Raw genomic sequence first — 14,997 nt, forward strand, 5'->3', positions numbered from 1 at the left:
TTCAATAAAGAATTACAGGGGGCTGGGGTTGTAGCTCAGTGGTAGTGTTCTTGCCTAGAATATGTGAGGCATGGGTTTGATTCTCAGCACCACATATAAATAAATAAAACAAAGGTCTGTTGACATCTAAAAAATATTTTTAAAAAGTATTATAGGACAAAATATCAGATGGGCTAAATAACCATCATCCATTGTTTGTTGAGAAATGGGAGTGCTAAGGTTTGGGTGTGGTCTGAGGACCCCCCAAAGGTTCACTATGATTAAAGATGGTTCCCAAGGTGGTATCGATGAGTGATGGTGGAATCTTTGGAAGGTAAGGCCCACCTACTAAGAGGGCCTTGGGTCATTGGGGGCAAGGTGGTTCTGGTGTGACTCCTTGTAGTTCCCATGTGACTCCTTAACTCCTCACAAGAAGACTGTTGTAAAGGAGCAACCTGGCCCCAACAATCCTTTCTCTCTGCTCCTGGTCAAGATGTGACTACAAACTCCTCCATATATTCCTACCATGACAAGCTACCATCCATTGCATTAACCAGAGGCCAACCAGATATTGGACTGTGCATCTCCAAAACTATGAGCAGAAATAAACTTTTTCTCTTTATAAGTTAGCTGCCTCAGGTATTTGTTGTATCTGACTAGCACTAGGAAGGAAGATTGAGCACTGTAACCTATATTCTTTTGAGTTTTTAATCCCAGTATGGCAATGGTCTAAACTACTAAGAACCAAATCCAGACATACCTATTCATTTATATATTGTCTATGGCTACTTTTCTCATATACAGAGTAAAGTGGGTACAACAGAGACTCTCTACCCTACAAAGACAAAAAATATTTACTTTTATTATTTGGACACGAGGATGAAAATGTTTGCTGAATTCTGGGTTATACTTTTCACGCTCTTTAGTGTATGGATCACTATTTTTGGTGTGTGTATTTGCCTGTCTTTTATTTGTTGACTAAATCTGAGTATACTATGTGTTTACTTTTTATTCATCAATTCATTTAATATACAATTACTGAGACTGGAGATTTCAGTTTAGTGGAAGAGATAGATAGTGGAAGATACAGCAGAATTATATTCAAATACTATACAAATTAAAATAAAGAAATCATTAACTTCACCTAGCATAATAAAGGAATGACTGTGGATACTAAAATTTTGCCACATAGCACTTTTGCTTAAATTAGAAGATGAATTTTCAATCCAGTGGTTTTCAAATTTCAGTTTTGAGTATCAGAAGCACATGAAGGACTAAGTAAATCAAAGATTGCTGATAATACTTCCAAGTTTCTGTTAAGACTTAAGTCTGGGTTGAAGCCTCAAAATTTACATTTGTAACAAGTTTCCAAGTGAGGCTAAAATAACCACAACTTAAGAATCACCATTCTACCAAGCAGAATAATATAAAACAAAAATTTAGAGCTCAAAGCGTCCTTTAAAGAAAGATCACCAGATAAAAAGAGGCTATCTGTCAGACAAATAGGAAGGTTCAGCAGCCTGAATAGCCAGTTTTAAAAATTAGAAATACTTCAGCCCTTAGAATTTTTTTTCTATTTTAGTCATTTCCTCCTCACTTCCCAGATAAATCTACCTTTTTCATTAATTGTCCTCATTCACAGATTTCATTTGTCATCTTTAGGCTTTGGCCATGACTCCACAAGTTGCCGCAGCCATGGGTCTTGTCTAAAATATTAGCTTGAAACGACAGGACAATAGCTTAAAGTCTCCACCCCCATTTCAATGTTAGGGTATCTTTAAGATTCTAAGTTTAGGGGTTGGGGTTGTAGCTCAGTGGTAGAACGCTTGCGCCTAGCATGCATGAGATATTGGGTTTGATCCCCAGCACCACATAAAACAAGATGGACACAATTGTCCATCTACTACTAAAAAAAAGTTTAAAAAAGAAGATTCTAATTTTATCCCCTGGGAACTAGGTTGACACAGAATAACTTATCAGCACACAAAAAAACTAACTGAATATTATTCTGTTTTATACTCAGTCATGAAAGTAGTAGTCATATGCTTGGTATATTTAAAATGAGGGCCACGATGGCTCTCACTTGGGACCTACATTATTTTTCTAGATACATGGTAAAAAAACACGGGACTAGAACAGACTTTCAACTTTCAATGAATCAATAAACGATTACTTCAGTTTCATCAGCACACATTTTTAAAAAATAAATTGCTACAAGTCCTTTATTGTGTAAAATGCAGAAAATTATAAATTTAATAATATATTTGGGAAGAAAATTAACACATTAAACATATTCAGCGCAGAAATAATATGTAGAAAAGATTAAGAACCTCTAAGAATGTAATAAACAAAAAATATGTACTAGTACCTACCAGCAGATAAGAAATTAAAAGATGTTCTTAGCTTCAAAGAACATGTTTATTAAAACTGCATAGCAAAAAAATTAAGATCATACAGAATTCATTATATAACATGAAGTCAAGAAAGGGGCAATTTGAACTAGAGTAAGGCAATGTGAACTAGAGTAGCAAAGAATGTTTCATGGTACATTAAGTAGAGCCATAATTTTAAAAAGGGTTAAGTGTAATTAAGTAGGATCTGAAGATGGAAGTGAAGATTTCAGGAAAGATATAAAGTAGGAACAAAGCAGAAACATAAGTAGGACCAAAAAATATAAGGCAAACAGTATAGCACCTGCTGGTCTGGATGGATACTGAATAGTGATTAACAGCAAGAAATAGAATTGGAATGAATATATGTGGCTAGAATATTGAGACCTTTGAAACCCAATGGAAATCTGTAAATGTGATATGGTGGGCAAGAAGAAATTACTGTAAGTTTTTAGAAGGGGATCACATGAAAACAGATATTTTAGAAGACTTGTTTTAATAGTAATATATAGCATAGTTTATTGCAGAAGAAAAGTTGAGGCAGAGAACAGTTATATGCTGCTGTAATTATCCAGAAATAGGATGGTGCAGGACTTATCCATGGTTTTGACAGTGTAAAGAGGAAAACAGAAAGAAAATAAAGTTATATTGCGAACTAGACAACTACTTAAAACACTGGGCATGGACATGAGACAGAAAAACAAAGCTAAAACCAATATTGCCAGACCGATAGAAAGAATGAACAGTGATATCTACTATCAAAAAAACCTAGAAAAACTGAAAATGAAAGCAAATTGAGGTGGTGAAGTACCAAGATATAAAAGAAAGGTTGTTGTGGAAATGCCAAATTTAAGGTAACAATGGTAGCTATTTGTACTCTGGTCTTCTGCCTCACTTCCATCCTTGTCTTCTCTATTAGTATTTTACATATATCTTTTAACCTTTGGAAATCAAATTTTGATAAGAGGATTACAATTGGTTGGTAGAAACCTCACTCCTAGTATATTTCACAAGTAAGTTTTATCTATTTTTCTCTAATTATTAACATTATTGTCAAGATTTATTTGCCACTGACAACTCTCTTATTTCTCAGTGAGAATAAAGAAGTCCCAGTAAGTATCCTATTAAGTGTGTTTGTATCTATAGCCTATCTCTTGATTTTTTACTAGTGCCTATCTTGAATTTTGGTGTGTTTGTATCTATAGCCTACCCCTTGATTTTTTACTAGTGCCTATCTTGAATTTTGTCAATAAAAACATTTATGTCCTTGGAATCTCTCCCTCATCTAACTCTGTTTATAACATTGATTACACCATTAGTACATTTAATACAATCTTTTGTTAAATTCCATTAGTGATACATATATCTATTATACAAGACGATAAATGTTCTAAAGGTAAGGAATAATATGCTATTACTTTTTAATTCTATGCCTTGCAAATAGGAGACATTAAAACAAACATGTATTGAATTTAAGTTTTCCTTGATCATTTGCTTCTATTAATTCAGGATTAATCTTTGACCTTCTCATTTCCTGGAAACTTTTATGCACAGAATTTACCCAAATGCTGTGTGAACATACTTTATATACAAACAGGTATGAAAAATTGTTCTATAGTGTAATAAGAATTGTGATGCATTCCTATGTCATGTATAAATAAAACAAACAAAAAAGGCCATTTAAATGGAACAAGTTCTCAGGTCAAAGTTTGTCGTACAGAAGGTACTCATTGACTATTTTGAATAAATATGATATTTAAGTGAATACATTTTAAAAATTAAACTGCATTATTCTGTTAATAAACTGCCTTTTGTTTTTTAAGCTCATAAAAAAAAGAATTTACCCAAATGCTGCTTGCTAGTAGCTCTTGCTTTAGAAAAAGTGAACAAATAACATAATTTTTAAATTTTATTTCATAGATTGCTTACTCATGCTATTATCAGACCTAATGGCTACCATCAAATTAGGGAAGTGATTAATTTACTTAAACTGAATAATTTTGTTAGAATATATTTCTCAGGTTCCCAGAAGCTTCAACTTTACCCCAAGAAGATGTCACTGAAGTGGCACTTCTATCCAATTAAAATTTAAAATTTCATATATATACATGAGTGTGTGTCCGTGTGTGTGTATATATATATATTTGTGTGTGTGTGTGTGCGCGTGCGCGCGCGCACACACACACACACACACACTTCAGAAACGATTACAAGTCCTTGGCTACAAATTCTTGACAGATTTTACCATTACACAATAAATTATAGATTTTGCAGTGATTGTTTTGTTTTAGGTATATTGTCTCTGAATTCCTATGAACTTTACATTTTAGAAAATGAGAATATCTCACTTAAATCCACAAAAAACTCATTAAGATGGACTCACCTCAGGTAGTAAGGCCAGTCTAAGTAACCAAAAAATATTATTAAATTACACAACTCAGATCACTGTTCCCTAGGAGATAAGAAAGGTTCATAAGGCAATGGTTCATGAATTATAGTTTATATCAGCAGAAAAAAAAGATTCTTAAGATAGTGGATCAACAAAATATCCAAGCAGAGAAATAAGATAATAAAGACAAAGAAAAAGGACCCTGGAGAGTACAAACCAAAGTAGCCATGTAATACAGCAATCCCCCATTTCACATCTCATCCACTTGGCAGTACAAAGTGCTTAAAATAGGAAAACACAGAATAATAGAAATTCATAAATTCAAGTGCTTTCCATGCTTAATTTCTATCTTAAAATTAGATATCAAATATCAACAATAGCCCCAGTAACTCTCATCCTGCAATATAACCAATTGTTCTAATGCTTTATCTTTATCAGAGCTAAAATTCTGAAAATTATTCAATTTAGAAAAAAGGGGAAGCATTGTAAAGCTTTCTATTCTCATTCCTTTGGTATCAGACTTAGCATGAAAATTCAAATCAATTTGCTAATCCTTTGTTGGAATGAGTATAAAGGTACTGTTTGCTCTCTGAACCCTTGCTCTCCAAACTAAGATGGGTCACATGAAAGATTTTTTTTTAGGTATGGCTATTTGAAAGCAATAGTGTTTCACACCATATGGACTCTACTTCTAAAACTCCAAGGCATATAGGAATCTGTCACCCAATGACCTCTCACTCTCTGAACTCAGGAACCAAAATAGAGGTTCAAATAGCAAAGAATATCTGCACATTTTCAGTTGGTTCACAAACATGAGGAAATATAAAACCTCGCCTACCACACAACTTTCTGTAATATATTAGAAAGCTACTGTAATCAATGCCTGATAGAAATATTGTACATAATTAGCCAAACCTTATTTCTATGCCCTTTTATAAAATAAGAGATAAATATAATTCATGAAATTCAGAAAAACTCAATGCCTATTTATAGTCCTAAAAAGAAAAATTAAATCATGTTTTAAAGTTTTTATTTATGTGGGTTAAGGTTAAATTAAATCTTAATCATAGTCAGTGATCAAGAGCATTAAGGCCTTACAGCTTACTGTTCTTTATTTTATTATACTGTCCAGAGCAGGAAGATTCTTCATCCTATTGGCCTTGCTGCTCATCTTTAACCTCAATTCTTAGAACCCTCTAGAAAGCCAAAGAGAAAGTAATTAAAGACTACACAGAGAGACTGACAGAAATGGAGGTACTGGATGAGAGTGGTCTACTTCAATGAGAGATGTATAGTAATCATTGAACAACCTTGTTCTTTTAACTTACAAAAATACTGTCACAATTACATTAAAATATCTACCTTAGATGAAGAGAAATAGTTGTCAAACGCAACACTATTCTGAAAATAATGTGCATCTTTCTTATTTACACAGTCAAATTTACAATCTGATTTTGACTACTAACTTATTACTATACGAAAAGGTTCCTATGGGAGGTGCTTGTCAATTTAACCATCTCTTTATAAAGAAAACAATTAACAGAAGCACACAAATAGCCTCCCTTATTGCAATCCCTCAACCAGCAGTTAGCAATCTCCCCAACAACCAGGATTATTGCACAGCCTCTCATATTTTTGCATAATAAAACAGCTCTTAGAATACTTTAAATGCAATACATGATCAGTAAATATTTGCAGACTTAATCTCATATAAGAGAACCCTTGCAGAAAGTAACAATAAGTGAAAAACACCTTCAGATATTCCTCCTGGGCTAACACCCAAAGAAAGACTGACAAATCCTAATAACCTGTCCACTGAAAATGTTCTGCTGATTGCCTATGATAAGTTAATTATATCAGTCTTTCACTATGCTTATGGTTATGTTTTATTATTGTTGTCAGTGTTAATTTAATAGCAGAGGTGCAGATATTTAGCTAAAGGAACCTGTAAGTCATTTAGTATAACTGTCTCATTTTATAAATGAGGAAATTAAGGTGTACTTTCCCCAGAATTCATACTTTGACATGTATTGTTTCTTTCCCTTGCTCCCTAACTGGTTAAAAGAGAAGTTTTATTGCTCATTTTTGCTTAGCTTAATTCTACAAAGTTAATATTACAAGTGAATGGGCATTCCTCAAATGCCAGTCTTTAGCATAGTACTTAGGATGTAGCAGATATTCAGTTGAACATTTTTTGTTCTTTCTTGAAAGTGTTCAAATGTGAATATTTGACAATGTTTGCTTCGATTTGCATCTGTACAACTTTAATTTTAATTAAAACCAATTTGGTTTAACTTTGTATTCAAAGCATTTCTTTCATAATAAATAAGACACTTCTGCCCTTTTTACCACTGTGAAGCTATTTTCTCCCTATTACCAGGGTATGCTCACTGTACTAAAAAGGAAACAAGAAATCACTTAATGTCTAGATGTTTATTGTCATCACAATAAGTAAAACAAAACTGCGTCAATTTGGGCCTAAATTTGAACTCAGAAAATATCCAAAATGGATCACATAAAAAATTTTTAGATTGTAATTCTAATTCTAAAATGTACCAGACTCAAGTTGTATGACTTACAGAATTGAATAAAGACAAGAAACTCTGACCCAATCATCACTGCTTCCAGAGTTTGCCAAAAGAAATCCTATAGCTTCCCTGACACTCAATTTCTCTCCATAAACTGGGTAGAACAATGCTACATGCTATTGGACTGTTTGAAGAAAAGATTTATAAGGTTTTACCTGCAAATAAAAAATTACATAAATAAAAACAGCAACTGCTAACTCTTTTAAGAATCTCTATTTTTTTTTTTTCAGTACAGTATTACAATGTTTTCTACAATAAAATATTGAACCTTCTTTTTAATGTCTTGGTAAGTGTGTTATCTATGCTATAGCCTAACGGCAAAAATATTAGCCACTCCAATCCATATAAGTATGATCTAGTCTTAAACATAACTTTTCATCAATAGAATAAAGTCTTCTCAAATGTAATGTTTTCCATTCTATTTTCTCCATTCCAATTCTATAATAGTTTCAGGTAAAACTTTTTTTTAAAGGAAAAGAAAAACAGTAAATTTTCGTTGTTGTTATTTAAACTAAATAGAGAACTCTGAAGATACTGGGAGATAAGAGAAAGGGAAAACTTGCTTTGATATTCTTAAGTAGCCAAAAAGGGATGAAATATAAATTAAAGAAGTCTGCAAGTAGATGTGGTTATACCTTTGTTTTCTGTTGCCAGTATGAGTCTTCCTTTAGAAAAGACATGAGTTTTCTAGTTTTCTTTTTTCTAATGCATAAAGTTTATTTTAAAATTCTACTGTTTAAAAAATACAAATACCATTCTTACAGCATATTTAAATACACCTCTACAAATAAATCTCCTTTCAAGTGAGGAGTGTAAGTGATTTGGACCTTTTGTCTACAGAATAGGAATGAGGAAATATATAGGCTTGTTAACCAGGACTTATGTTGAAGATATATTCATAAATCATAACAAACATAAGACACTAACAAGTGAACTATGTCTTTATTTTCTTGAATAACTTAAAAGCATACACATTTTCAACTCTTAAGAAAGTTATCAATCTCATTAAGTGTCATGGTTTCAACTTTGAATGCTTATTCTTTTTTCGAAGACTTATTTAATATTTAAAATTACAATGGAATACTTTCATCAAATAGCATTTTAATTTATTAAAAAAGAATAAATTAATTATGAACTGAGATAATAAATAACTCATTGTACAACTAAAGGCCTACATCATAAACTATATTTATATTTATAGAGTAGGAGGACAAGTACAGACTTGTTTGTGACCTGCAAGCTCAGTAATTTAAAAACTGATCAACCTAAATGAAAAACTCATTTGATGATTTTTAAATGCCACATGTATTTTGAATCTAATTTTAATCCTTAATATTAATGGTACCAAAGAATGATAAAGGATATAATAGAAAACTGATAATCCCTCAGAACATTATCAGGTGATCAAAAAAACTGGTAAAAAAGACTTGTCTCAAAAATGTGAAATAAGATACCTAATGACGTGCAGTCATATCTACTAAAAATGATTTAAATTTAACACACATATACTAAATACATACATTTTTCAAATATTGAGAATGTACATATTTCTTAGAAGATGGTAGTGAAGGACCTTTCATTTTTTAACACCTTTATTTTATACACTTATTTGGCCAATGATAAAAATCCAGTTGTATAGACCAGGGGTATGACACTATGTATTAAGTATATTCAATAATGTTTATTATTAATATTATTTCAGTTTTAAATACAAGGAAATAATTTTTGTAAAAATAATTTTTAAAGTTGAGAATTAAATGCTAATAATGCTAGTCATTATGATTTTAAAATAAAGATACAAAATGGTATATATGGGGATTAAGATGTTTGTTGCCATTTAGTTTTTCACAGCAAGTACCAAAAACTGAAGTGCACTCTACTTCAGAAGTTTTTCTCATGTTAAAGTCAGCATAATTAGGATGTGTACATGTCCTTTTATCTATAAAAGGATAATTAAATTGCATTATTTACTTTAAAAAAAGCACTCTACTATCATCATTTCATTACACAAACATTTTACCAAATGCCTATACAATTCAATTATTTTAAAAGTATAAAGATTCTTTCCTCATAAGTACATATAATATATTAAAATATATCTTACCAATTCAACTTTTAAAAATCTGCCTTTCTTAAAAGACTTAAGTACTTTAACTTGGATGTCCGTATCTAAATTTTTACCAAGGTATTTCATTCAATTTACAGATTTCAGGGACACTAAGTCACATCATATAGTGGTACAAAATAACATGGTTTTGTGGAAATACAGATGATAAGCAGGAAAAGAATCATCTCTTCATTTAAATGACAGGAGGTAATTCACTTTTTAAAAAGGGGTGAGTGTATCCACTGAAAAATAAAGCCTGCTTTCTCTGCTCCCTCCCAACAGAGAAGTATATATCTGATCTATTCAAGTTGCCACAATATGGCAAGCCAAAAAAAATCTTTTAAAATATTTACACTTCATTTTAAAATTAAAACTGAAAGTAAGATATTCAACTGCCAACTACTGCATAGTATGAAACTAGTAAAGCCTGCACTGACCTACTTCATACTAGCATCATGACAACATGGATGCATGCCAAGAAAATAATGAAAATTTCTATAACACAAACCTTAATTTTATATTTAAAAATTCACTGTTTTTAAATGTGTAAATACTGTAAGTGCAATGCCAGTTGCTCTGTTTGTTTTTAAAATGCAATATAAAAGTAAGTGGTTTTCATTATTTTAGTAGTGATATTCAAATGATGGACCTGCAAGGTTCATTTTCAAAATTAAGCCTTTTTTTAAACATGACATTTAATTCTATTTTAAACTTCTATTAAAAGCAATCTCTTAGACCAAATTCCAAATATTGCTTTCCATTTAAAAAATTGTGCTATGCTTTAAAAAAAAAAATGTCAGTTAACGAAAAAAATCCTACAAAACAATGCAAGTTCATGTTCAAAGAATATTTGCAATCGCTCTAACAGAAGATGAACTTAATTTAATGTATTTAATTATTAAGACTGCTACCAGTCTGTAAGAGTTCAATCTAATGCTCAAATATTGGAAATTCTCATACAGGAAAACACAGGAACAGCAAGAGTGTTTCATCTGTAGTTTCTATCTTTTTTCTTTCTTTTAATTACACGAAATGGCAAGATATTTATTTGATTCCCCACTTTTTAAATTAAAAATTCACTTTACAGTGTAAACTACTACTTTAAAACATTTCATATTAAAGAAGCATTTATTTACAATCGATGTAAATTATAAGCTCCCTAGAAGGGAAATTCAACGTGAGAATAAAGGAGGCAAAAACATCCAGAAACAGCAGCTAACCCAACTAAAAGGAAGAGACACATTAGGTTTTGTGCTGCATATTAATATTCTTACCCACAATGTCTGTTTGGTGAAAATTCACAATGCACTTCTTCCTCCCTCTATGACTACAAAAAGGAGTAAACACATTTCACATTCCCAGTTACAAATTCATGTTATCATCATGCAATAATTACTTAATTTTGACCCATATTTCTCTATACTGAGTGAAAAATACAAATAACTTGTTTATCTGCATTCACAATTGAGGACTGGGTAAAAGCATATTTTGGCTAAGGAGACCAGGGGTTGATGCAAAGTCCCTACACCACCAGAGGTCCTACAAATTTGCACCCAAGTCGGGAAACCCACATTCAATGAATGCATCAACCTCCTCATCCGCCGCCCCCCACCCCCTTTGCAGCAGAAATGTGCCTGGGCTTTTTCACCCCAGCGATGGAGGATCCTCTTACCAGATGGAGTTCTTGATCTTGTGTTGCAGCGCGTTGGCCTCTGTCCCTGGCAGCCCGGGCACAAGGGCTGGCAGAGCCACCCCCGAGTTGGGGGCGCTGGGGGGAAGCTGCTGATGGGCATCAGGCTGCTGTGGTGGCGGCTGTTGTTGTTCCTCTGCCATCGCTGCTGGAGGGGTGGGGGAGAGGGAGGGAGGGAAGATGGGGGCGCGGGGAAGGGTGAGGGAAGAGACGGGGAGGGGAGGACGAAAGGGGGGGGAGGAGAAGGGGGGAGGGGTGGAGGAGGAGGAGGAGGAAGGAAGCTGGATAAGCTAGGCCTATACCCCAGGGCTCGAGTAAGTCGCTTTCGCCTGCCGCCTGGGGGACATCACCGGGGAGACCAAGCGGCTCCTCACGGCCGGGCGCTTCACCGTGGCAGAGGCATGGCGGCGCCCCTCAGCCCCCCGCCGCCTCCTCCCGTCAGCGGCCGGGGCTGGGGGGTGAGGAGGGGGACGTCTGAAGACGAGGTGTTGGGGCAGGCTCCCCCCAGATCCGAGGAGAACGGCCGCTCGCAGACTTGGCGGCCCAGCCTTCCTTCCTTGTCCCCGGGGCTTTCTACTCCGAGGTCCCCACGCTGCTGCAGCCCCAGGCTCCGCTCCACGCCACTCCCCACGCCGCCGCCACCGCCGCCGCCGCCGCTCGCTCCCGGCCCCGCCGCCGCCGCTGCCCTGCCAGCCCCGGAGCAGCCCAGTGCGCGCAGCCGCACTGCGGCCCGGCGCAGACGGCACTACACCTACCGCTCGGCCGGGGGGGCGTGGACGAGTGTGTGCGGGGCACGGCGCAGGGGGCCGGGAGGGGGGCGCACGGGCGCGGAGCACGCGGCTGCGGAGGGTGGGCGCGGGCCGGTGGGCCTGGGGACCGCGCCGCCGGGGGCCCGTGGGGGCCGGGCGGAGCGGTGGAGGGGAGCAGGAAAACGTGGGGGAGGTGCTGGCAAGAGAAAGAACTTGCGTGAGGAGGAGAAACCAAATTGAATAATATTTAGCGTGGATTTTTTTTTTTTTTTGGTATCTTAAAATCAAGTAAAGTGAAATTGGTCAATATCCCCCTCTCCCCTCGACAAGTGAGGATTACTTCCTCTCTGAGTAAATGAAGAGCATTGAAGCAGGTAAGAGGATAAGCTGACTTTGCTGAAGCCCCCAAAGAAGAACACCCGTTGGAATTAACCACCCTTGAGGTAATTCGGTCTTGAACGGAAACGCAAGTCAGGAGCTGGGTTGAGTGCTCCTGGGTCGGGCATTCAAAGCCCTCCAAATCTGGCCCCACTTTAACTATCCAATCATAGCTGCCTCCATCCCCCCGCAAGAACTCCCAGCTCCAATCAGTGAAGTCTCCATGCCATCCTCAACGCGCTGCAGATTCATTCTTCCTTCATGCCTTTGCTCATGCTGTTCCCCTCCGCCTCCCCACGCCACCCCCTTTCCCGAGTGCCCTCCCTCTTCCCTTTATACCGCTCCCAATTCAGCCTGGGCGCTAAGGCACAGCTCAAGTTGCGGCTTGTCAGGGTCCCTGGCAGCCAAGGCCCCTGCCTGTCTCCAAAAGAAACGCATGTAATGTAACATGGAGGCTGAGGCTTAAGCCACCGCTCCTTCCTTTGGAGCTAGTTAAACCCACCCTGCCACAGACTGCACCCCTCTCTCCCTCTCTTCCCATTCATTCTTAAGAGATGGCTTTGCCCTCTAAGGCTCCCTGCCACAAACACATCAGTCCCCTTTAAGAACAGAAGAATTGGCTTTTCTAGGTGGGGCTGGTCAGGGAGGCCTAAGTTGCCTGGTTGTAGAAGACAACAGCCAAGGCCTCTGGCACCAGATGGAACAGCTGTTCAGCTCACACTGACCTTTCTCTGGGCCTGTGGGTGTTATAAGCCCTCAGCTTTAACTTTTCCAGTATTTCTCTCAGTATTTCTTTCTGACAGGGCTTCTACCTGTCAGATTTTCTGGCCACTTTCCTGCTGTACATGGACTTTGAGCTGTGAGGCTTTGCCACCTTTTAGATTCCTAGTGGATGGTGAATCTGATTGGTTTGGGTGGCCTGGCCTTTGAGTGCTCAGTTCCTGCCTTGTCCTGAAACCCTCTTGCTTTTGTCCATATTCAGTGAATGCTTGCCCATGGGGTGTGTAGGTGTGTGTGTGGAAGGATACCTGTGTGCAACACGCAGTTCCTCCATAAGGACCCAGGCCACTTAGATTTCTTCATGCTCTCAATACCCATTGTACAGATTGTATCACACAAATGAGCCTCCTTTCTCATAACCTAAGGCCACAATTAGCCACTTTAGGAAACTACAAGCTACTAATAAATTCATTTTGCCCTTATGTCCTATGTAAAGACTGTATTTTATGGACTCAGTTAATAGATATGGTATACACTAGACATAAGCTTTGAAAAAGAATAGAATAGCTAATGTTTGTTAAACACTTTCAGTATGCCAAACTAGCACCTTTCATACATTATCAGAGTTATTCTTCCTCCAACCTGTATAATATACATATTATTATTCTCCGTATTTTATAGATGAAGCAGAAGCTTAGAAGGTTAAATAACATTCTTAAAGTTGCCTGAGAGCCATGATTTGAATCCTGGATGTCTAATTCCAGAGCCTGCAAGCCATGTGGAAATGAATTATACTGAAAAATCTCAAATGTATATCTATGAGCTCTCTGTCCCTGGGAAAAATGGAGGAAGCAAAAAAGCATTAGAAAAAGTTGCCAGGTCCCCCAAGTTCTAATATTTTACTTGCCAAGAGAGAATGATGGCTTTACTTTGCCATACCCTGGGAGGGGGAAATTTTAAGGGAGCAGGGAAACTTATCGAAGGAAGGTAACCGAGACCCGCTAAAGGCCTTAAGAAAAGGAAGCTGAGAACCAAGACATTCTTTTAAATGTTCGCTACCGGGTGTTGCACAAGCTGGCTTCCCAAGTGCAACTTTTGAGTTCTTCCTAGGTTCCATGAAAGAGCCACGTTACCCCAAGTAGCCACCAGAGGGCTCGGCAGCTGCCCTCTAGTGACGGTACTGAGGAGAGTGTCCTTGAGCCTTTTGGGCCTTCAAGGACCAACTGGCCATTGGGACAGACATCTGAAACTCTTAGGTTCAACCAGCAACAAGAGAGCTTGCAGACTAAAGAGATCTTATTGTCAGAATGAGACATCCTTTCCGGGAAGGGAAGGTCATCCTCTGCTACTCACTTAAGATCTGGGAGTAAGTGTGTTTTGTTAATCTATAGAGAAGAATAAAAAAATAAAATTATGCCACTAAGAAGCCTGTAAAAACAAAAACTGATGAAGTTCCCCAAAAATTTGAGTGGGAACTCAAGCCAAACCTAGAGACAATGAGTACAAGCTAGTGTGTAGCCATGATTTTCTCAAATTGTGCTTGTGCCCCTCAGATCATGAAACCCTGTACTAAGGACATGCAAGAACTTAGGGTCAATGTTCCTCATTTTCCCAGAATTTCACTTTGATCCAATGCAAAGTGTTATAGAAATTAAACTCAACATTAATTATTAAGGTAACAGATATTGAGCTTGTCCCAACTTGGAGAAGTGTACATTTATACTTCCTTGGGAAAGTGTCTAACAGTGGAAAAATTTGAGAAACACTTATATAGAGAAGAAAAACCTTAGTGTTGGAGTCAGAAGACCTGGGAATGCAAACCCTTTGTTTCCATTGCTTTTTTTTTTGGGGGGGGGGGGCGGGGCGCGAATAACAGGGATTGAACTCAGGGGCATTTGGCTGCTAAGCCATATCCCCAGCCCTATTTTGTATTTTATTTAGAGACAAGGTCTCACTGAGTTGCATAATGCTTTGTCTTTGCTGAGGCTGGCTTTGAATTCTCACCTT

The 14,997-nt window shown here is 37.0% G+C and overlaps 1 protein-coding gene across 1 annotated transcript in view; it reads right to left on the bottom strand.

Moving 5' to 3' along the window:
* Rfx7 (regulatory factor X7) overlaps positions 1 to 11,776 on the bottom strand; it is a 112,884-nt gene extending 101,108 nt beyond the window's left edge. The window contains exon 1 of the mRNA XM_076850831.2: positions 11,126 to 11,776. Coding sequence (XP_076706946.2) covers positions 11,126 to 11,286 — 161 coding nt within the window. The 5' untranslated portion in view covers positions 11,287 to 11,776. The remainder of the gene's footprint in view (positions 1 to 11,125) is intronic.
* Positions 11,777 to 14,997: the final 3,221 nt, after the last annotated feature.

The sequence above is a fragment of the Callospermophilus lateralis genome, chromosome 3 (assembly GCF_048772815.1).
Source record: "Callospermophilus lateralis isolate mCalLat2 chromosome 3, mCalLat2.hap1, whole genome shotgun sequence".
NCBI classification, from domain to species: domain Eukaryota; kingdom Metazoa; phylum Chordata; class Mammalia; order Rodentia; family Sciuridae; genus Callospermophilus; species Callospermophilus lateralis.